This window comes from Mustela nivalis (genome assembly GCF_964662115.1).
Source record: "Mustela nivalis genome assembly, chromosome: 5".
In the NCBI taxonomy this organism is placed as follows: domain Eukaryota; kingdom Metazoa; phylum Chordata; class Mammalia; order Carnivora; family Mustelidae; genus Mustela; species Mustela nivalis.
This window is the reverse complement of record NC_139024.1, coordinates 41,175,419-41,201,143: the sequence shown is the minus strand read 5'-3', so window position 1 is coordinate 41,201,143 and position 25,725 is coordinate 41,175,419. Positions and strand designations below refer to the sequence as shown.

General features: G+C 35.9%; 1 protein-coding gene across 1 annotated transcript in view; it reads right to left on the bottom strand.

The window, feature by feature from the left end:
* Window positions 1–25,725, bottom strand: part of RNGTT (RNA guanylyltransferase and 5'-phosphatase) — a 351,237-nt gene that overhangs the window by 172,739 nt on the left and 152,773 nt on the right. Inside the window, exon 12 of the mRNA XM_082730606.1 lies at window positions 5,904–5,972. Coding sequence (XP_082586732.1) covers window positions 5,904–5,972 — 69 coding nt within the window. The remainder of the gene's footprint in view (window positions 1–5,903; window positions 5,973–25,725) is intronic.

Below are 25,725 nucleotides of genomic sequence, written 5' to 3'. Positions count from 1 at the left end.
AGACAGTATGGTAATGGCACAAAAACAGATACATAGACCAATGTAACTGAACAGAAAACCCAGAAATGGACCCACAACTACATGTTCATCTAATCTTTGACAAAGTAGAAAAGAATATCCAATGGAAAAAAGACAGTCATTTCAACAAATGGTGTTAAGAAAACTGGGACAACATGCAGAAGAATGAAAACTGGATCACTTTCTTAAAACTATGCAAAAATAAATTCAAAATAGATTAAAGACAGGGGAGCCTGGGTGGCTCAGTCAGTTGGGCATACAACTCCTGATTTCAGCTCAGGTCATGATCTTAGGATTGTGAGATCTCTCTCTCAAATATATGTACCTTTTTAAAGAATGGATTAAAGACATGTGGGACAGGAAACTTTCAAAATCCTAGAGGAGAACACAGGCAGTAACCTCTTTGACATTGGCCATAGCAACTTCTTACTAGATATCTCCTGAGGCAAGGGAAACAAAAGCAAAAATGAACTACTGAGATTTCAACAAGATAAAAGCTTTTGCACAACAAAGAAAACAATCAACAAAACTAAAGGCAACCTTCAGAATGGAAGAAAATATTTGCAAATGACATATCTGATAAATGGTTAGTATACAAAATCTATAAAGAATTTGTCAAACTCAATACACAAAAAATAAATAGTCCAGTTAAAAACTGGACAGAAAACATGACTAACCAAAGATGGCTAGCTGACACATGAAGAGATGCTCAGCATCACTACTCATTAGGGAAATACAAATCAAAACTACAGTGAGATATCACCTCACACCTGTCAGAATGGCTAAAATTAAAAACACAGGAAACAACACGTGTTGGTGAGGATGCAGAGAAACGGGAACCCTCCTACACTATTGGTGGGAATATAAACTGGTGCAGCCATTCTGGAAAACAGTATGGAGGTCCCTCAAAAAGTTGAAAATTACTCTACGATCCAGCAATTTCACTACTAGTTATCTACCCAAAGGATACAAAAATAATGATTTGAAGGGATACATGCACCCCAATATTTATAGCAGCATTATCCACAGTAGCCAAATTATGGAAACAGTCCAAGCATCCATTGACTGATGAATGGATAAAGAAGATGTGGTACATATATACTATGGAATATTGCTCAGTCATAAAAAAAAGAATGAAATCTTGCCACCTACAATGACCTGGATGGAGCTAGAAAGTATTATGCTAAGCAAAGTAAGTCAGAGAAAGACAAATACTGTATGATTCCACTCATATGTGGAATTTAAGAAACAAAATGAATGAATGTTGTGGGGGAGAGAATGAGAGAGAGAAAGGGACACCAGAAAACAGACTCTAAACTACAGAGAACAAACTGAGGGTTACTGGAAGGGAGGTGGTCAGGGGACAGTATGAATAGATGATGGGGATTAAGATGTGATAAGCACTGCCTGTTGTATGTACTAAATTCTATATCTGAAACTAATTTTATACTGTATGTTAATTAGCTACAATTTAAATAAAAACTTGAAGAAAAAAAAATGTTTGCCTATATTGGTAAAATATAAAACCAGTCAAATCTGAAAGGCTAGAGGTAAAACCTAATGATATATTTTCATTTCTTTGATGAACATTTTGTAAGACATATTGGGCCAAACACTATCCTAGACACTGGACATATAAAGATAAATAAGAAAGGAAAGTACTAATAACTTTGGAGGAACCCACAGTATTTATGAGACAAAAACATAATCAATATTTACCTTTTGAGGTGGTAGCTACTATCTAGTATAAGAAACAGCAAGGTTATCTTGGGAGATTTTTTTGCTTTGAGAATAATCACTTAAATGATCTATTTTAGTTATAAAAATATTTAGTGATCAAGTAAGAAGTATTCAAGAGAAAAGAGGGAAAAATTTCTTTTTGCTTCACAAAAGCAAAACACCCCCCATAATGCCTATGAAATGGAGAGCAGGGGAAAGATGGAGAATGGACTGGAACCCAAATCTCATCAAGGCCCTAACTGTTGCTTCTTTTCAGTTACAACATTACATCTCTCTTGGTCTGGTGGCCTCAGAATGAGATCAGTCTCCCTCAAAGAATCTGAGAAAATTCATGTCAGGGAAGGCAAACGTACAGATTCGTGACCAGGACCTAGACTGTCATGAAAAAGATTTGCTTGCAGACAAAGTTATATATAAGGCTAGAAGTCACTTTGACCAAGCCAATTTAACAGTAATGACAGAGGAATAGTTTTGTGATGTGCATGAATATGTGTGTGTGGCCCAAAGAACTAAAAGAGATTAAGTGCTCATGCCTAAGGTGACAAAGACAAAATCCAGAAACTACTCTTCCCTCTCTTCTATACTCTCAAAGACTACCATCAGACTAACAGGAGTAACTTAGAAATCCCATCTTCAACAACATCAATGTAGAAATGATGGCAGCAAATGCATAAAAGAATATGGTCAATCTAGGAACTCATCAGAATTTCATCTTTCTAGAATCTGATGGCTAGAATCAGGACGCCAAATATGGGATAAGTTTAAAATCTCAGGGCACAATTATAAAAAAAAAACCTAGGAAGGAAAAAGTCATCCTTGCAGTATTACATTGCACTGTGATAGTTTCTTCAGAGGTGAGAAGGGGCCAAGCTATCTCATTTAAATAACAAAGAAATATAAACTTTATTTTGTTCCACAAGCTGAGAATTTCCAGGATAAGGACACTGAAGAGAAATCCCAAAGAGAGAAAACTATGCAGCCAGACTACAGAATGAAAGGCTTCAGAGGGAAGGCCTTCCAATAGAAATCAAACTGGATATGTTACTTGATAAATTTGACTATATTGGAAAAAAAAATTAACAGTTCTTTTAAAAAGTTTAAGGGAAGAAGCAGTGATAATCATAACAAATCAAACATAAAAGGCAATTCCTAACTTCAGGGGAAAAAAGTTTTCTATGAAAATAAAATATTATACAACTTGACTCAGATGTGAACAATATTTATATTAACACAGAAATACAAATACTGAATATTCATTGACCAAAGATGGGATAAAATTATAATGGGATGACAGAAGGAGAAGGGGTGATGTTGGAGGAGTGAAAGAGCTCAATCCTGTTCTTCAACAGCAGAGAGTAGGCAGATCGTGTATAAAACAGAAAACCAAGGAAGAGCACCATAAACAGATTTTGTAGAAATAGGGAGGGAAAAGAGAAAAAACACACAGCTAAAACAACAGAAAATAATTACCTCCTAGGAGTGGTACTCCAATCAAAGTACAGGGAAAAGTAGAAAAAGAGATTGTCCTATTTTTCAACAGAAGTCGTGATATTTTGACTTTTAAAACCATGGGCATGTATTATTATATATTACTTAGAACTTACTATTTTTTCCATAATATTACCTTCTTTATTTTGAATATATATAAAAAGGAAAAAAAATAAGAAATAAGGTAGCATAGATCCAAAGGGATATTAAAAACTACATATATCATGATTAAGTAGCATTTATGTCAGAATATAAGGATGTTTTTATGATCGGAAAAAACCCCATCTTTGTATGAATAGAAACAAAACTTTCTTAGCATGATAAAAGCTCTCTAAGAGAAATATACCAAAAGCATACTTAATGGAGAAAAATTAGCCACATTCCCTTTGAAGTTGAGAATAAAGTAAGAATGTCTCCCTCTCCTCTACCCAATAAAGTCAATATTTAAACCAGTGCTAGAGGTGTTGGCCAATATGTAAAATTAGGCAATTATTAGATTCTTGAATCAACAAAACAAATCAATCAACAATGTGGCAGTACATTAGAAGTACCAAATAATGACACCACTTATTGTAAAAATGGAAAATACTAAATATCTAGAAATTAGACAATAACAATAAAAACTTACACTCAATTAGAGAACAGAAAAAGACCTGAAAAGAGCAAACCTTATTCACTGAGATGATTTAATCAATTTTCTTCAAATTAAATTCAAAGCAATTCTAATTGAACTCCTAACAAGAATTTTTCAGTAACCTATTTCTGAAATTTCTATGTTGGACCAAACATCCACACGTATTTAAGAAAAGAATAGAGAGACCTGCCATATTAGTTATCAGTTACAAAGCTAGTTAATAACAAGTGTGGTCATTCGAATCAGAACAGACTAGTACACCAGCTGACTCCTTGGACTTCTGTATCACGCCATTTCTCTTACAAATACCAAAACCTCATATACACATGTATATGAACCATGAGTTTAACAAAGTAAAATTTATTGTGATTACTGTTATTTTTAGACTTGATTTCGTTCTAGGAATATCAGGCTTAGAAAATACTGGAACTCAAAGATCTAACTTCTACCTTCCGAAGATATTTTCTACAATTTCTGTCCCCAGCCTCTTAACTCTCCTCCATCACCTCTTCCCTTGACTACAGAAGAGCTTCTACCTGTTTGGTAAAGGGGTCTGGAAGGAAGACAGAAGCCAATCACGCATCACATTATACCTAAACTTGCATATTAAAGTTCAGTATACTATACACAGTCTTCAAAAATACTAGTTTCCCCCCCTTTTCTCCAGGTACCCAGTTTGATGTCTCTCTTTGCAGCTTCACAGCTAGACCATACCCTAATTTCTAAGGATAGTTACTGAAGGAAAAATGCAGCATATGAGGCAAACTACAGCACATGATGAGGTGTAGTATATGAAATACAGCTCTTTCCTACAGAGCAGTTTTCATACATGAACATGCATTTGAGTCACGTGGAGAGCTTGTTAAAGTTCAAGTTGCTGGACTCCATTCCTAGGGTTTCTGATCAGTAAGTATAGGGAGAGCTGCTTTTGTTTAAAAAAAAAAAAAAAAGATTTTATTTGTTTGTTTGAGAGAGAGCACAGAGCAAGAGAGAGAAAGCACAAGCAGGGAGAGGGGCAGAGGGAGAAAGAGACTCCGCATTGAGCAGAGAGCCTGATGTAGGGCTCAATCCCAAGACACTGGGATCATGACCTGAGCTGAACACAAGCACTCAACCAACTGAGCCACCTAGCTGCCCCAGAGGAGCTGCTTTTCTAATAACTTTCTGGGTGGTGGTAATGTTCCTTGTCCATAGGCTGTATTTTGAGAAACAGTGCAATAGAGCACAGGTTGTCAATTAGGGCAATTTTGCTCTCCAGCAGAAAGCAGGCAGTAAATGTATATATTTTTGGTTTCACAACCCGGAGAGATGAGATCGGGGGAAAAGGTAATACTGGCATTTAGTAAGTCCAGACCAAGGATGCTGCTAAACACCCTATAATACACAGGAAAGCTGCTCACAACAAAGAATTATCTGGCAAAAAACATCACTGATGCTAATGTTGAGAAACCATGCTATCAGAGTAAAATGTAACTTACTCCAAATATATGATTTAACCATTCAGTTAGTGCAAGTTGTTCAGTGAGTTTCAGAAATTTGATCTGTAATAGTCAAATAATTATATTTTCTTCAAATATTAAAAATTCTTTTAATTTCACTCATCAATAACAAATTTTAGAAATATTAATATTTAAAGGTATAATGGGCTACAGAAATAAGCATTTATGTAATGTTACTGATAGATTTCTAGTAAAGAAATTAACATTTGTTTTGTAAGAATTATTAAAAAAAAGAATTATACCAAAAGACCGACTTCCTTGAAAAATAATGACCAATGTTTATTTCTTAAGCTAAGTGAAAAGCAAACAACTGTTCATAATATATATATTTAGTGTAAAGTGAAATATAATAAACAATTTATTTAAGGATAGGCAGTGATGTAGCAGTAATCAATGCTAAGTAAATACATCTCAAGAAAACACATTTTATATATATATATATATTTTATACTTTGTAAATATGTGTAGACACAAATTTATATACATACAACACACTCAACTGCACGCACGTGCACACAACTTACTCCAATAGGCTGAAAAATAAGTCCATCCATTTCATGGCTGACTTCTTTGGCAAAATTTCCTTCAAGTAACTATAAAATAAATACACATATTTTTAGAAATATAATAATCACTTAAAGAGAATTTTAATTTTTTGCAAATTTTACAAAAATTTCTTAATATATAAGCTTTAAGAACTGAGATACAAAATTGGGAAGGTGATACAGAGAGATCTAGGTTACCATATTGTAATATTTTTTTAAATGTATAAAGACTGTCACCCCACAGCAGGCTAGATATCTAGAAAAACAGTCATAACTAAAAACAACCAAAATGATGGATAAAATATGAAAAACATATTTTTTTAAAGATTTTATTGATTTATTTGACAGACAAAGATCAAAGTAGGCAGAAAGGCAGGCAGAGAGGGTGGGGGAAGCAGGCTCCCTGACAGCAGGGAGCCCAATGCTGGGCTCAATCCCAGGACCCTGAGATCATGACCTGAGCCGAAGGCAGAGGCTTTAACCCATGGAGCCACCTAGATGCCCCTGAAAAACACATTATTAAATGCCTTTCTGAGCCAGCATAAAAGGAAGACAGAGGCCAAAAGCAAAGTGAAAATACAAGATCTGAGAAGCAATAAATACAGGGAATAAAATATAAAACATACACAAAAAAGGAAACCACAGAGAAACTTGGGAGGGATAAATGGAGGAGGGTGGGGGCAGGATGTCTCCCCTGAGAATCTGTAACCTTAAGCAAGCTCAGACGTGAGATCACAGACCAAAAATATATTATCCGTGTCTTTCCCAAACCCACCAGTAGAGGATTTAAAAAAAAAAAAAAAAATTGGTCCTACTTTTTGTTTTGTTGTCTTTCTTATATTTTTTCAAGCACAAAAATGTATTATAAGGGATACACAGTATAAAATATAAATACAGTTTTTTTTCAATGTCATTATCTACTAAAGAGTAGGTATAGCCCCAAAGCTCTCTCATTAGCTCTGGGCAAATAGTTTTAAATACTTCTTTCAGATTTTTATTGTTTTGAAGTACTGAACATGCATATATTGATGGAACTGCTAAACATTGATTTCTGGATTTTGGAGAGCCAGAGACTGACCAACTTATAGCACAGTCAGGATAGGTTTGGGATTCAAATACATTGTATCCAAAATTTCGGATATGCTGTGTGTAATACATCTTTTTATCACAATCACATCCTCTTAAACCACTTCATCTATAGGGAGATTCTAAAAGCAACAACCAAAATTTTATTTATTTCACATGCAACAAAATCTGTGAGTCTCCTCCCAAACTGTGGCTTCGTCTTCTCTACTACTTCGTTCTTCAAAATCTGTAATTTCTCTAAACTGGGGACAGTTCAGCAAAGAAAAACAAGAGCAAATTCCACTTTCTAACAACTTTAAAACCACTGTGGGTTTGAATATCTAAAATTACCTCAAAACTGTCAATCTCCTTAGTCAAATTCATAGGGACAAATTAGGGAGCAGGTGGGGCAAGGGGAGAATAAGGAGTTAGTGTTTAACAGGTATGGAGTTTCATCTGGAAAGATGATAAAAATCTGGATAATGGTGATGGTTACACAATTTGAACATCTTTAATGCCACTGAACTATATGCTTAACAACAGCTAAAAAGGTAAATTTTATGTATATTCTAACAATTTTTTTAAAGAACTATAGTGCTCATAAAGTTTTCTTTTTTGTTCTTTTTTTTCCCCCCCTTTTACTAAAACACTAAGAATTCTTGAGTGGGGAATTAAGTGGGGAAGTGGGGAACCAGCAAATTGGGAATCTTACAACCATATTATCCAGAGTCTGGCCAAATGGGCAGAAATTTCAGGACAGTTCTGAGATTCATAGATTTGTCTCCAATGCGCTCAGAGGTTTAAATGACCTACCCAACTGAGAAGGCAATTTGCCGGAATAAAAAATTCTATATAAATTAAAAACACTGATTTCTTATAAATTCCTTTTAAGAGAGGATAAATAAACCCTGAGCATGAAAGAGTTGGGGCGCCTGGGTGGTTCAGTGGTTTGGGCTTCTGCCTTTGGCTCGGGTCATGATCTCAGGGTCCTGGGATCGAGCCCCGCATCGGGCTCCCTGCTCCGCAGGAAGCCTGCTTCCCTCTCTCTCTCTCTCTGCCTGCCTCTCTGCCTACTTGTGATCTCCGTCTTTCAAATAAATAAATAAAATTAAAAAAAAAAAAAGAGTCAAAATATCAGCTTACATTCTTGCTGGAAATGTGGAAGGCAATGTTAGATTAAAGCCTTTGTTTCATGTATATGATATATTTATCCTACTGAAAAAAACACTTGAAATTTGTATTCATATTGAGAAGCATAGATATTAAGACCTTCGTGTTCTATTTCAACTTTTTTCAGCTATCCATGAACTAATGAAGGGTAAAGGTTCAAGCAAGACAAAGAGTATAACCTTAATACTTCTTATACCCTATCTTGCAAGAAAAGGTAACCTGCTAAATTCATAGCACAAAAATCCGCTAAGAAATAATGCCACGAAAACCAAATGCCACATCACCTTTAAAAAAAAAATTTTTTTTTGGTTTGTTTTTAAGGAGGCTTCACACCCAACCTGTGGTTTGAACTCATGATCCCAAGATCAAGAGTTGCATGTTCTATCAGCTGAGGCAGTCAGGTACCCCTAAAAAACTTTTCAAAGATTAAAAGAATTTGTCCTTCTTAATTGTAGGTATACTATGGCAAATAAACAGAGCTTATCCATTCTTAGATTAAAAGTCTCAAATTCATATAATAGATAATCCCTGTATACAAAATACATACACAGTAACAGTACAGAGTTGGTAAGACTCTAAATAATATGATGTTACCTACTGCAGAAATGAAAACAACTTCATTTTTTATTTTACTGTAACTTTTATGAATCAGAAACCTCTTGGGTCAAAATGATAAAGAGTCCTTGTTTTTACTCTTGTTTTACTCCTTGCTGATTACTCCAGACAATATATTTTTTAAAGATTTTATTTATTTATTTATTTGAGAGATATCAAGAGAAACAGCAGGAGAGAGCACAAGCAGGGAGGAGAGGGACAAGCAGACTCCCTGCTAAGCAGGAAGCCCAATGTGGGGCTCAACCCCATGACCCTGAGATCATGACCTGAGTTGAAGGCAGATGCTTAACCCAACAAGCACCCCCTCCTTTTCTTAAGATTTTATTTACAGAGACAGAGAAAGACAGAGATAGCAAAAAAGTCTTTCTTGACTTATTTACAGTGGTACCTATCATACTAAGGACCTATAATAAAGTGCTGTTGTATTTGGTTCTTAACATATACCATTCAAAATATGTAATTCCTCACAAGATATGTATTTTTGAGTTTTGCATTATTATTTAACTTGTCAGAAAAGGAAACAGAAGCTATGAGAGATTAAGTAACTAGCTTCAGGTCAGATAACTAAAAAACAGAACAGATTTCAGGCACCTGGGTAGCTTAGTGGTTAAGTGACTTTCTTTGGCTCAGGTCATGATCCTGGGATCCTGGAACTGAATCCTATATTGGGCTCCCCAAGCTCTTTGGGGAGCCTGCTTCTCCCTCTCCCTCTGCCTGCCACTCCCCCTGCTGTGCTCTCTGCCAAAGTAAATAAAATCTTAAAAAAAAAAAAAAGAACTGATTTCGAATAAAAATAAGAAAATAACCAAAGAAAGTCTGCTTCCACTCTGAAATAAATGCCCAAAGATTTTTGCAACATCTTATGTATATCAGTCCTCTAATCATCATTTAAGGTTTGTAGATTTTTTTTTTTAATTAAAATTTTGTTTATTTTTTTGAGACAGCATACACATGTGCAAAGGCATGAGCAGAGAGGAGGGACAGAAAGGGAAGGAGATGGCAGACTCTGCACTGAGCACAGAGCCCAATGCAGGGCTTGCTCTCACAACCTGAGATCATGATTAGAGCCAAAACCAAGTAAGGCACCCGAACAACAGAATCACCAAGACGCCCCAATGTTTATAGACTTTAAATGTACTGTATCATGTACTATTTGAAAAAGTGGCATATGAAGGTAAGGAAAATACCCGAAGGAGGAAAAATCATTTTAGGAATAGAGATAAAATCTAAATATTGTATTAATATTGTATAATTTATCATTAATGGACGTACTTGTTCATATTTCAATTCATATATGTAAAGTATGTTAAGTTAAAAATACTGCTTTTTCCCATTCACAACTCGAGAGAAAATTTATCCAAACTTGTTATGGGCATCTTCTATATATCAGTATCTTCATAGTTAGAGCCAAAATTTAAGTCATTTAACTTATTTCCATTATTTTCACTCTTGTCTCCTGAGTTACAACATACTTCAAATTGCATGTGCAAATTTCACAATAAATGTTATGCCAAGTTAAAAGCAGAAATTGAATAACATTAGAAAAGTTCTTTCCCCTTCATTCACTCTGTATGTCTATGTCCATAATCTTAAAAGTGTTTAGCTCCTTTAAAGTTATCTTTTTTAAAAAGATTTTATTTATTTATTTATTTATTTATTTATTTGAAACACACACAGAGAGAGCACAAGAAGGTGGAAGAGGGCGGGGAAGTGGGGCGAGACTCCCCGTTGACCAGGGAGCCCAATATGGGATTCGACCCCAAAACCCTGGGATAATGACCTGAGCCGAAGGCAGATGTTTGACAGACAAAGCCACACACACGCCCCTCTATTACAGTTATCTTTAAAAGTCTGGTTTTAAATAAATAAATAAATAAATAAATGCATGTATATCTGGTTTAAGGGAAAGTTCCAGTTTCACTTATATAAAAAGTGGTAAGAGAATGTTGCTTCTAATCTGAAAATTATAAAAAAGCAAATAATCTATAAAAGCATGACTTTCTTCAAGGCTATTAGAGAGCTGAGGTCTCTAGGAAACAGGATGTACTGAATCCCAAGCCCCTCCAAAGGAAGAAGAGGCATATAAACTTATCCACCTTTGGGAGAATTCATCTTTTGTACTGATTCACCTTTTGGTAGAAACTGTTCTTTGCTCCACACTCTCAATAAGTCCATTAACAGCAGTCATGTGCTGAAGGAATGTGAAGTCCTTAGAGCACCAAAGATAACTATATAGCAATACAAACACATCTCAAATAGAGAACGGAGTCATTCAACCACTAACCCATTGCTTCAAATGAGACCTATTAACAAACTGAAAGAGGTATACCCATTACTAAGCACATATATATTTACCTCAGCCTCTGTTGTTCAAACAGGAAAAAAAAATATCTAGCACTCAATAAAAAATTACCACATATATACAAAGCAAGAAGAAAAACTACATTTAGTAGATAAAGACAGTCAAAAGAACGAGACTCAGAAACAGCTCATGTTTTGCAATTATCAAAGGCTTTAAAATAACCTTAACATTTTAAAGGAAAAGGTGAAAAACACATATGAACAAACCTGGAATTTCAACACAAAGAGATGAAAGCTATAAACATGAGACAAGTAGAAATGTAAGATATAAAAAAATAGTATCAGAGAAAAAGAATGCTAATCAATGGGAATAATAATAAATGAGATTATCAGCTGACTGAACACAACAAAGGAAAGAATCACTGAAGAAGAAAGAATCTTGAAGAAGAAAAGTGTATCACTTCTTCCCACTGAAATACAAAAAAGAAAGGTGGGGGAGAAGAAACTGAGAATCAGAGAGCTGAGAGATGAAAAAGATATAACATCTACACAACTGAAATGATTTTAAAAAAGAAAGTGTTAAGGAAACAAACAACTGGAAGGAACAATATCTCAGATTACTGGAAAATTAAACACACATTTGCACAAGCACACATCCCAATAGTAGCCTAGATAACAAGAAGGATTTAAGGGAAAAAATTACACAAACCACAGTAAGAAGGAAAAAACTTAAATGCAGAGGTACAAAAATAAGAACGACAGCGGATTCTTTGTCATGGATTATGTAAACCAGGAGATAATAGAATACCAGCTTCAAAGTACTAATAGAAAAACTATAAACCCCAAAATCTTTAGCGAATGAAAACATCTTTTAAAAAAACAGGGACACGGGGCGCCTGGGTGGCTCAGTGGATTAAGCCGCTGCCTTCGGCTCAGGTCATGATCTCAGTGTCCTGGGATCGAGCCCCGCATCGGGCTCTTTGCTCAGCGGGAGCCTGCTTCTCTCTCTCTCTCTGCCTCCGCCTACTTGTGATTTCTCTCTCTGTCAAATAAATAAATAAAATCTTAAAAAAAAAAAAAAAAAAAAACAGGGACACAATAAAAAAAATTTCCAACAGACAAATCTGATAAAATGAATATCCACCAGGCTGTAACAAAGATTTTAAAAGAAAGTTTTCTGGTAGAATAAATATGATACAAACAACAAAAACTGTATCTAAACAAAAAATATAAAGAACATCAGAAATGGCTGAAAACTAGATGTAATAGACACCCAGGACTTCAGATGGCATCATCTGTACCGATAATGAAGAAGAAGCTTATGGATATCAAACTAGGAGAGCTGTCAGATTAGATACTGATGCAGAATTCCACTCCTAATGCAAAGAGGTTACTACTGGTCCCAGAATAGAATATCAATGTGAAAAAAAGGGGGCGTCATCCGGATATGGTGAACCACTGAAGAGGACCCAATGTGGAGGCACATTCTGCATTCTTGACATCACTTTTGCCTAGCACCCTGAATCCTTTCATATCCTAGTTGAGAATTAACATCTAATAAAAGATGATTGGTAAAAAAAAAAAAAGAAAGAAAGAAAGAAAGAAAAAAGAAAAAAAGAAATGGCTGAGAACTAGAGTATAAAATATATGTTCTTCATTTCTTTCAAAGATAATTAAAGTAAAAAATATCAAAATGAACTGTGTGGTTTTAACATGTTTAGAAGCAAATATATGACAGGAAATGGAATGATATTGTTGTATGGTTCTTACGCCAACTAAAAAGTGATATATTATCTAAAGGTAAACAGTGAAAGGTTAGATTTAGGATTTAGGCTAAATCCTAAAATAAAGATGTATACCTAATAAGCCTAAAGTGGAGCTATAATGAAATCCAAACATTCTCAAGTAATCCAAATGATGGAGGAAAAAGGAAATGAGAACACATAGGCAAATAAAAAAAAAGTAGTAAGATGGTAAATCCATATCAAACCACAGTAATAATTACATTAAATTCAAATGGTGTAAGCACCCCACTTAACAGGGAGAAATTGTCAGACTGGGAAAAAAAAATTCAAGAACCAACTAACTCTATTCTGCCCAAAATAAATCCACTTTGTACATAGAGATTAAATTAAAAGTAGGACAGATTAAATTTACACAATGTTACAGGTTAATTATACCTCAATAAAGCTGGATGGAAGATAGAAAGTTAAATATACAAGGACAGAAAAGGTATTAAATCCTAACAGTGGAACGCCTGGGTGGCTCAGTCGGTTAAGCATTTGCCTTTGGCTCAGATTATGATGCCAAGATGCTGGGATCAATTCCCATATCAGGCTCCCAGTCTCCCTCTCTCTCTGCCTGCCGCTCCCCCTGCTTATACTTTCAGTCAAATAAATAAACAAAATATTTTTTAAAAAAAATCCTAGGGGTGCCTGCGTGGCTCAGTCGTTAAGTGTCTGCCTTTGGCTCAGGTTATGATCTCGGGGTCCTAGGATAGAGCCCCACATTGGGCTCCATGCTCAGGGAAAGTCTGCTTCTCCCTCTCCCACTCCCCTGCTTGTGTTACCTCTCCCTCCACTCCTTTATCTCGTCAAATAAAAAAATAAAATCTTAAAAAAAAAAATCCGAACAGGGGCACCTGGGTGGCTCAGTGGGTTAAGCCTCTGTCTTTGGCTCAGGTCATGATCTCAGGGTCCTGGGATCAGGCTCCACATTGGGATCTCTGCTGGGCAGGGAGCCTGCTTCTCCCTCCCTCTCTGCCTGCCTCTCTGCCTACTTGTGGTCTCAATCTGTCAAATAAATAAATAAAATCTTAAAAAAAAAAAATCCTAATGCTAATGAAAAGAAAGCTGAAGTGGCTAGTCTATATTAATATGAGACAAAGAAGACTTAAGAACAAGAAATATTACTAGAGATTAAAAACAATCTATAACAACCTTAAATGTATATGCAACTCAAAAAAAATAGAGTCAAAAATGCATTTTTTAAAAACTGACAAGAGTAGATAATAAAAACAAGGCAAAAATCTGCAATTATACATGGAGAATTTAGGACTCTGCTCTGAGTAAATAATTCAACAAGTAGAAATAAAAAAACATTCAGTAGAGGTAAAGATATCTTGAAAACACTTACGCCAGAGCAGGCAGTTAGTTAGATTCTAACAGGATATCTGGAGGTGGGCAAAGAAGAAGTCATGGCCACTACTGGGCAAGTCAGAGGCCTGTGCTGGCAGCAATCCAAAACAAAGCCACATGATCTAGAGCAAACCAGAGAGCCCAAGGTGGCTGACAAAGGAAGCCAAATATCCCTGACCAAATAAAAAAGAAAAAGCATGAAATCCTGCTCCCAAGAAATCCCCACTCCAAGTAATAAGTATTCTGCCCCCTAGTTAACAACTATCAATACAAGATAGAAACCCAAACCCCTGGGTATGCAACTCTGTCTCTGCCTCTTTCGGACTCTCTCTCCTGCTCTCTCATTCGAGCTCAGGGGCTCTCATCTCTATTTTTCACCTAGTAAACTTTCCTGCTCGTGTTGCTCATCCACTGTGCTGCATGTCTATCCTTGAATTCATTCTTATTACAAGGCCAAGAACCTTCAGTAACTCCTTTGTCTGGCTGCGTTGAGGCCCCAGGGTCCAGGGTCTCCCCAGTTCAACCAACAACACTTACAGAACACCAGCAGACAGAAAATCAGTAAGAATATGGAACACTACAGCAACACTAAACAACCTGACTTAGCTGACATTTATACAACACTGTACCCAAAAACAGGAAAAAACACTTTTTCCCAAGTGCATACAGCACATTTATAAATCAAAGTCATACAAAGTATATTCTCTGATCACAATGAATTAAATTAAATTAAATATTAAGGAAAATATATCTGGGAAAATCCTCCGATATTTGGAAACTTAGTAACATAGTAGTAAATAACCCATGAATAAAAGAAAAAATCAAAAGGGAAAACTTAAGTATTTCAAACAGAATGAAGATGAAAACACAATAACTGAGATTTGAGGGATGTGGCTAAAGTGCACTTAAGAAAAATTTATTGTACTAGATTACTAATCAGAAAAGAAGTCACAAATCAATGATATCAACTTCTACCTTAAGAAACTAAGAACTCTAGAGAACTTAGAAAGTTCAGGGGGGGGGGGGGAAGAGCCACCTAGGCTGAAATCGTAAGCCCACTGAAGAGAACCACATGCTCCTAGAGTTATTAAAATCCAGATATGGTTGAAAACGGCAGAGCCTCAGTTCACTGGATGGCAGAGAAGTGGATGAAATGTCTGGATGAAATATCTTACAAGTTCTTAAAGAGATGGCAGTTGTGGTTAGAAAGCAATGTGTCTGCATTTAAAACTTTAAAGTAGGAATAGTAGCCAGAAAGAAGTTGCCCCAGTCAAAGTGACTAATCAAAAGAAAATCACTGAGATATAAATTGTGAAGAAATGGAAAAGCCTGGGTAACAGATAGATCAAACCAAACATAGAGAAGTTGTATTCAACAAGGGTGATGGGCAGTCTGAGAGAAGTCAGACAGTCTTCAAAGAAAGAACAGTTAACCAAGGAGCCAAAAAGAGATTCACTCTCTACAGTTAAAATAGCATGGCTTGAAAAGTCAGCTTTTATTTTAATGACTTAAATAGCAGGTAATTTAAAATTTTATTTTGGTATTCTTTTTGTCTCTGACATTACATTCCAAAACAGAATATTCTATACTTTTTAGCTACTGTGGTTTTTTCCTCTTCTATATTTTAAATAAAACTTATTTATAAGTTGCACTGGTATTCTTACATAAGAAGTGCTAACCTAAGTTTTTCTTAGATAATTTACTGGATGATAACACCTCTATAAAAATAAAATTTCAACCAGTGTTCATTAGGTAGATATTTCCTGACTGCCTACTAACGCTAGAAATCTAGTTAGGACTAAGGATATTGGGGACCCAATGATAATATAAGTCTAGGCCAATATGCCTAAATAATACCTTAATTTTGATTCATTAGCAAAAACATTAAATGCAATGATATAATTAGCCATTTCCTATCAACCTTTCTACAAAAAGACTTAAATTACCTAAGTTGTTTTTAAAACACTTCTAACAAATTTCTTAGAACCTATCTTACTTTTAAAATAAAAACCTATAACTGCAAACCCTTGAGAAGCTTTAAAGTGGAATATGTGGGGAATTATCCTAAATTTAGATACATTCCTTTTTAGATTTATAATCTTATTTTCCACCAGATTGTTAGAAGAAAATTAGATAAAAGGTAAAATAGCAGACATAATAAACCAAATAATTATTAATGAAGCATGATAGTGTGTTATAAAGTTTTACTTATAAAAATTTAACCTGCTTACCTATGAACATAATCCCATCACTGGAATACCATCTGAAACATCCTAGAAAAGGCACATAACTTTCTATTGACCAAAACTTGGTGGAAATGACAAAAAGGTTATATACCAGGTGATAGACTGAATTGGTATTTTATGTGTCCATGAATCAGAAAGTAATTGGAAACCAAATCATTACAAATGCATAAGCAAAGAAAGATAATGCAAAAGGGCTTGAAATTAGAAACATAAGAACCAAAACAGAACATGCAAAGTTACAAAGCATAGAAAGGAACCTTTCAGAAATAAGCAAAATGATAGCTTAAGATTACCACGAAGAAGAAAATGAATCCACAGTGTAATTGGGAAACCAAATTTGCAACACTGATTCATTAAAGTAAAGAAAAATACACTACAGGAATACTTAAACAAGAAATGAATAAACTATCTCCATCTTTCTGTTCTGGATTATTCTCATTTTCTGGGCAGATATCCCCACGTAGTCCCAACTAACTGCCTGAGATTACTCAATATAGTAGCCTGTATCTGCTTACTGTACTTTTGTAACTCCCCTAAAATTCATGGCTTTATTTCACCAATCACCAGAAAATGGAAATTTCCACTCAACTGGATATTACTCTTCATACTTTTTCTTTCCAAAAGTCTAACTTCTGGTTTAGGCTAAAATTATTCAATGCTTCTGTACCCTAAGTATTCTTCTAATCAGTATAAAATCAGTCTACAAAACTCATCCTTTTTGCTCACCAATAAGCCAAGACCATTATCTGCTTTTTGACTTTTGGAACACTGAAAAAAAATTAAATTTAATTTAAAAAATTTTTTAAAGATAAAAAATACTTTACGCAAAAAAAAAAAAAAACAATGATTTGATTTTCATTATTTACCAGTGATGATTCAACAACTTTATCATTAAAGTTAGCTAATCAAGGGGCACCTGGGTGGCTCAGTGGGTTAAAGCCTCTGCCTTCAGCTCAGGTCATGATCCCAGGGTCCTGCGATTGAGCCCCTCATCAGGGTCTCTGCTCTGTAGGGAGACTGCTTCCCTTCCTCTCGCTCTCTCCGTATGCCTCCCTGCCTACTTGTGATCGCTATCAAATAAATAAATAAAATCTTAAAAAAAAAAAAAAGAATAAAGTTAGCTAATCAAAATATAAGTAGCTTCACTGGCTCTTTCCACCCATATTACTACAATTAAAGTTAACCTTAAGAATCCTGGTGAATCCCACATGACAAGTCAGAAATCAAAGAACAAAATTTCTCTAGGAAATTTAGGTTCTTTATTATTTTTGGTAGCTGTTAGTCTTACTTTTACCAAAATTCCCTCATAATTCTACAAAATAAGTCAAGTCACCCTCATGGAACAAGCATAGTTCTTTATTACAGACTTCTTTTTCATCTCATAACTGAAGCACCATTCATTTATTCAACGAACATTCATTTGCTGCCATAGCTCAGTCATTCTATCAAATGTTTGAGATTTAAAAGAGATCTATCAGTTTTTATCCTGGAAGAGCTAGTGTCAGGGTCTACTCTGGAGGTCCCAAACTCAAACACCTGCAGATGCTAGCCCATGAACCTGAACAGGACTGGGTATAAGAAAGTAGTAGTAAGAACTATGATGAACTGGAGAGCACATCTTGATCTACAAGCAAACTCAATGTTTTATAAGTATTACAGGAACTTAAAATTTTTGGAGCCTAGCAGTTTATGACTTGTGGTTAATATGGATCTAAATATACATAAAAGAATCATTTTACAGTAAAGTACATTTAGTAGAGCTGTTTATTTTTTTTGTTTTTTTTTTTGTTTTTTTTTTGTTTGTTTGTTTTTTTTAAAGATTTTATTTATTTATTCGACAGAGAGAAACCACAAGTAGGCAGAGAGGCAGGCAGAGAGAGAGAGAGGAGGAAGCAGGCTCCCTGCTGAGCAGAGAGCCCGATGCGGGACTCGATCCCAGGACCCTGAGATCATGACCTGAGCCGAAGGCAGCGGCCCAACCACCGAGCCACCCAGGCGCCCCTAGTAGAGCTGTTTAAAGACTTCTGAGAAAATAGAAAAGTAATTATAATTTCGTCTCTCATCCAGTTGTATCCAAATGTTTACTGAGTACTAATCATGTATTCATGAAAACAAAACAGATGAGAAGAGGTAAAACATCTAAACATTATATGCCAGCACTCTTCTAAGCACTTTACATATATTAACTCATTTTAGCCTTCAATATTATGAAATAGGGACCATTATTATCCCCATTTTATGGTTTGTGTGTTTTTTTTTTAAGATTTTACTTATTTATTTATTTATTTAGAGCTAGAGAGAAAGAGAGAGCATGCACCCACACTCAGGGGCACACACACAAGCAGGGGAGGGGTAAAGGGAGAGGGAGAGAGAATCACAAGCATGCTCACTCTCTCAAAAAAATTTTTTTATAAAAATCTAATAAAATAAATAAATAAAAACAAGCCAATAGATATAGTTAGATAGAAAACACATGGCATTATCTCAAGAAACTATGTAAAATGAAAACAAAAAATCATTAAGAGAAGATTAAAAGTTATTAATTTATTTACAGATTATTGAAGGGGTAAGATTTTTTAAAAAATAAAATCATCTATCATAGTAACTTTCTCATATATCATTCCTTATTAATTTCATTATTTTCAGCAGGGATAACACTAATTGGGTCCTAACTGGTCTTCTCGCTTAAACATTAACTTCCTCTTTCCAAACTATTTCTACTCACCTCCACTAGAACTTTCTTTTTTTGAAAGATTTTATTTACTTTTTTATTTTATTTTATTTTATTTATTTATTTATTCTGTCAAATAACAGAGAGATAGCACATGTAGACAGAGAGGCAGGCGGGGTCGGGAAAGTGGGAGGAGCAGACTCCCTGCCAAGCAGAGAGTCTGACATGGGGTATGATCCTAGGACCCTGAGTTCATGACCTGAGCCAAAGGCAGAGGCTTAACCCACTGAGCCACCCAGGCACCCCTCCACTAGAACTTTCTAAAACAATCTGTTAGGCATCATGATCACAACTAAATAGCTTTGAGTGCTCCTACCTGCCTATATAGTCCAAGCTTCATTAGCATGGTTATTAAAGTACTTTTTCTCTCCTAAATGTCTTCCAGAATGTTTACACAGATTGCAGCTGGTAAAAAGTATAGGTAAATATTTCCTTTGTGGGTAAAAGAGCATAACCTACTAGTTTGGAAGAAAAATAAGCACTTCAGGAAAGAGTACAAGAACAGAAAGGGCACTTAACCATAAACACATATGTAATGCAATAAAAATAAAATTAAACTTCATAAGTGGCTGGTCTGAATGTCATAAGAAAAGGGACAAAAATTAAAGAAAGAAGTTAAATATTTCTAATTTGAACATAAGGGGGAATCATATTTATTTATTTTTAAAATAAAATTTAAGACTTGCAAACAAAGAGCTACATGGTAAACTTTAAAAAAATACTACATCTCATTCAAAAACACATCCTTTGAACAGGTGTGTACTGAAAAATTAACTTTACCAAAAGAGTGGTCTGGCCTTTGCCCTCCATTACCAGGAGCTGACCTCTAAGCCGCTGGAATGTACTGCCTGACAAGGATACCTTTGTTTGCCTAAGGTGTTTGGCCACCAGAGACTCACACAATGTGAATTACAATAAAGACTCTGGAACATGCCATTATCAGTTCTGTCCTCCAAAAGAACTGCAGACTACATATATTAGTCCAAACATCTCAGAAGGGCTGAAGACTAAAAGGTCAGCCATGCAGGCAATATGTGACTGAATTACAATATAAAATTTGGACACCAAAGGCTCCCTGGTTGGCAATACTCTTTGGGTACTGTCAATGCATCTTAGCCAGAAGTGGGCAATGCCTTCCATGTCTCCCCAGGAAGGGATCACCAGAAGCTGCAAATATGGGCCCCTCCCAAATGTTGTCCCATGTGGTTCTTGTTATTATAAAACTGTAATGATAAGTACAGTGCTATTCTGAGTCTCTGAGTCATTCTACTGAATTACCAAACCTGAGGGAGTCCCTGGGAACCCCAGAATTTGTAGCCAGCAGGTCTGAGAAAAAGGGGCCCAAAACTTGTAGCTGCTATCTGAAGTGAGGGCAGTCTTATAGGGACTATGCAGCTGGCCTGAGCTCACTGCAGTTAAGGTTTTGTAACTGAATTTCTCTAGATGATACAATTTGGACTGTCCTCAAAGTCATACTGATTAGCAAGAAATATGACTTCCCCTGTTGGGCATCACTGCCAAGAGGCTGTTCAAGAAGTTGCAGACTATAGAATGATGCCATAGTTCCTCTCTTGGTTAATGGGTAAAGTAACACAGTTAGCTACCACACATAAAACCTTTATGAGACACTGAATAGGGATGCCTGGGTTGCTCAGTCGATTGAACATCTGCCTTCAGCTTGGGTTGTGATCCTAGGGTCCTGGGATCAAATCCTTCATCTGGATCCTTGCTCAGCAGGGAGTCTGCTTCTCCCTCTGCCTGCCACTCCCCCTACTTGTGTGCATGTTCTCCCTCTCTCTTTCTCTCACAAATAAATAAAATCATTGGGGTGGGGGGAGACAGAGAGAGAAAGAGGGAGAGACACTGATTATCTATTGATGAAGATAAACCATACTGGGATACCAAATGGCATTTATCTATAAACTAAACATGTTCTACAGCCTAATAAAGTAGAAAAAATGGTAGTGAGACCTTAAGAAATAAACTTTGTTTTCCATAATATAAAAACACATATAGGGGCGCCTGGGTGGCTCAGTGGGTTAAGCCGCTGCCTTCGGCTCAGGTCATGATCTCAGGGTCTTGGGATCGAGTCCTGCATGGGGCTCTCTGCTCAGCAGGAGCCTGCTTCCTCCTCTCTGTCTGCCTCTCTGTCTACTTGTGATTTCTCTCTGTCAAATGGATAAATAAAATCTTAAAAAAAAAAAACCACACATATAACATTTCCCTTATTCTTTTTATCAGTTTTAAGCTAGCACAGAAAAAATAATAGAAATCATATAAAAATAGGACCTAAGACTTATATCTAAACTACTGTATAAAATACTTCACAAACAAAATAGCAAAATATATTATACCTCTGTTACAGTTTCTTCATATACTTAAATTTAGGCATTTATCAACAATTTAATGACCAGAGCAATTACATGGTTCATTTAAAATTTTACTTAACACTTTTATTTAAATATTTTTATTTATTTATTTGTCAGAGAGCGAGCCCACAAGCAGGGGGAGTGGCAGGCAGAGAGAGAAGTAGGCTCCCCGTAGAGCAAGGAGCCAAATGTAGGACTTGATCCCAGGACCCTGGGATCATGAAATGAGTCGAAGACAGACACTTAAACGACTGAGCCACCCAGGCGTTCCTTTACATAACACCTTTAAAGGATACCTGCTTTCATTAATTGTGTTGTCATTAGCCTCCTATGTCCACGTTAAAATTCCAACTAGTTCTCTTTCATGCATCTACTTACAGATTCTTTCACAGAAAGGCCTCAACCTACTTCAGCCTGGTGAGATGTTTTCTACTTCTCATAGGGTAAACACTTCTGTAAACAGTATAGGTGGACACATATGCGCACTCATAGTCCCTAGACTAAAACTAGAAATTCTAAGGAATAAAATAAAATAGGGAAAGAAATGAAAATCCTTGGGAATGAGGAAAAGGAACGGATAGAACTAGCAGAAAAAAACCACAGCTCTGGGGTTTTTGACACAAAATAGGTTTCAGAGATAAGACTAAGCAAAGTATATTTTAGGTACTAGAAAGCAATGCACTTAAACTAGTAACAACCCCATTCTGGATTTATTACTCTTTTTCTTTTGTTCTTAAGTATATAAAACTGAGTCATTTAAGATTCTACTTGAACATAACATTTTAAAATATCTTTGGGGAGCTTGGCAGGGTTGGTGAGCATAGTGGTGGCATATATTACAGGGCATATATTACATGGTGCACTGGGTGTGGTCCATAAACAATGAATCTTGGAACACTGAAAAAATAAAATTAAATTAAAAAAAATTTTTTTAAATATACCTTTAGAATCCTCCTAGAATCAATAATAAAATCTAATTATATCCTCATATAACCATGATTTATAATACACCAACATTTTTAGAAAAGGATACCAAGATATGTGAGTATTCTAAGTATTCAAGCTTAACCTTTTTAAAGGGCAAGCACCCAAAATCTATAAAGATCTTATCAAACCCAACACCCATAAAACAAATAATCCAACCAAGAAATGAGTAGAAAACATGAACAGATATTTTTCCAAAGAAGACATCCAAATGGCCAACAAACACATGAAAAAATGCTCAACATCACTCGTCATTAGGGAAATATAAATCAAAACCACAATGAGAGCTGTGGGGTCCAAGATGGTGGAGGAGTAAGAGATCTTAACTTTGTCTGGTCCCAGGAATTCAGCAAGATAGCTATCAAAACATTCTGAATAACTGCAAACTTGACCAGAGACTGAAAAAAAGAAGAGCTGCAACTCTATGAATAGAAAAGCGACCACTGTCTGCAAGGTACGAGGTGCAGAGAAGCGAATCCGAGATGATATATGGGAAGAGAGCAGCAGAGCACAAAGTCGGAACTTTTAGGACGGACATCACTCAGACTGCTAACTGGGAGAGTGGAACCCTCACTGGGACAGTGTGATATCAGGATCCCCAGGGTCACAGGAAGACCAGGGGTACCTGAGTGTGGCAGAGCTTCCATGTATTGGAGCAGACAAGCCAGTTGCAAAGAGTGAGCCCAGGAGTGGACTCTCAGCTTGGGGTTGTTATAAACTGTGATCCGGGACACAGTCGGGCCACTGCTCTTCAAGCAGAGACCCAACAAGTGGCAGAATCAGTGAGACTCACCTTCCTCTGCTGGGAAGAGCAGTACAGAAGAGCACCGTAGGACTCTGCTGGGTTTGGAGCCTCAAAAAAAGGACGTGTGCCTGACAAATAAATGTTCAGTCACAGACTGGGTATGCAGAGAGTGCAGATGGAGACCAGGGAGACAGAAATGATTAACTGTTTTTCTCTAAAAAACTCCTTTTCAAGCCATTTTTAATTTTCTTTTTTACAGCCATTTATCCCGTCATTGTGTTTAACCTTATTTTTGTGTATATAAGTTTTTCCTTCTCTACAATTTTGCAGTTTCTTCTAACAGAACAAAATACACGTAAAATCGACTCTATGGCTCTGTTCTATCCCCCCGGCCTAATAATATTTTTTTCTTTCTTCCTTACTTCTTCTTGGTTGTTGTGTTTTTTGTTTTTAGTTTTTTGTAGGGGGGGGTGTTCTTTTGTTAAAGTATTTTTAATTATCATCTTTACATTTATATTCTATCCTTTCAATGTATTTAATTATATATATGTATATATACATATATATACATATATGTTTTTCTTCCTTTACATTTTTGAGAAGTAGTTTCCTCTAAGACAATGACCAAAATACACTCAAGAGATAATGTACTGCTCTTTTCTCTTCAATTCTCAGTTTATATCCCTTCCTTTTGTTATTGTTGTTGTTGCTTTTCCTGTTCTGTTTTTTCCTTTTAATTTACATTTTAAGAGTTACATTCTATCCTTCCACTGTATTTAATTTTACTTTTGTAAATACATCAGTTTTTCTTCCTTTACAATTCTGGGATCCAGTTTTCAAAAAAACAGACCAAAATACATACAGAATTGAGTGTATTGCTCTATTCTGCTCACCTATCTTAATTATATTATCTTAATTATATTATCTCTCTTTGTCCCCCCGACAGACATTTCAGGTCTCTTCTGATTTCATTAGTGTATATTTCTCTGGGATTCTTGCTGCCACTTTAGTATTTTGTTCTTTCAGTCATCTATTCTTCTCTGGACAAAATGACAAGATGGAAAAACTCACCTCAAAAAAGAGAACAAGACACAGTACCAACTGCCAAGGACCTAATCAGTATGGACCTAAAGAGTAAGATGTCAGAACAGGACTTCAAAATAACAATTATAAAGATACGAGCTGGGATTAAAAAGGCAGAGAAGACACTAGAGACTCCCTTTCTGGAGAAATAAAACACCTGAAATCTAACCAAGTGAAATCAAAAAGGCTATTAATGAGATGCAATCAAAAAAGGAGGTTCTAATTGCTAGGATAAATGAGGCAGAAGACAGAATTAGTGATATAGAAGACCAAACAATGGAGAATAAAGAAGCTAAGAAAAGGAGAGATATACAACACTGGATCATGAGAGGAGAATTCGAAAGATAGGTGATACCATAAACTGTAACAATACTGAAATAACTGAGATCCCAGGAAAAAGGGAAAAGAGAGAAAGGAGAGGAAAACATTTTGGAGCAAATCATAGCAGAGAACTTCCCTAATCTGGGAAAGGAAACAGGCATCAAAATCCAGGAGGCATGGAGATCCAACCCCGCCAAAATCAATAAAAATGGGTTAACACCCCAACATATAATAGTGAAACTTACGAATCTCGAGACAAAGAGAAAATCCTGAAAGCAGCTCGAGACAAAAGGTCTGTAACCTACAAGGGTAGAAATGTTAGATTGGCAGCAGTCCAATCGTATCCGCAGAGACCTGGCAGACCAGAAACGACCGGCACGATACATTCAGGATGCTAAATGGGAAAAATATGCAGCCAGGAATACTTAATCCAGCTAGGATATCATTCAAAATAGAAGGAGTGATAAAAAGCTTCCAGGAAAAACAGAAACTAAAATAATTTGTGATCACAGCCATTCAAGAAATATTGAAAGGGGTCCTCTAAACAAAGAGAGAGCCCAAAGTAACATAGACCGAAAAGGAACAGAGACAATATACAGTAACAGTCACCTCACAGGCAATACAATGGCACTAAATTCATATCTTTCAATAGTTACACAGAATGGGTTAAATGCCCCAATCAAAAGACACAGGGCATCAGATTGGATTAAAAAAAAAAAATAGCCATCAACATGCTGTCTGCAAAAGGGTCCCTTTAGACCCAAAGCACCTCCAGATTGAAAGTCAGGGGGTGGAAAACCATTTTTCATGCTAATGAACATCAAAAGAAAGCTCAGTTGGCAATCCTTATATCACACAAACATGATTTTAAAAACCAAAGACTGGAGTAAGAGATGAGGAAGGACACTATATCAAACTTAAAGGGTCCATCCAACAAGAAGATCGAACAATGATAAATACTGATGCCCCTAACGTGGGAGCAGCCAATTATATAAACCAATTAATAACAAAACCAAAGAAACAAATCAATAATA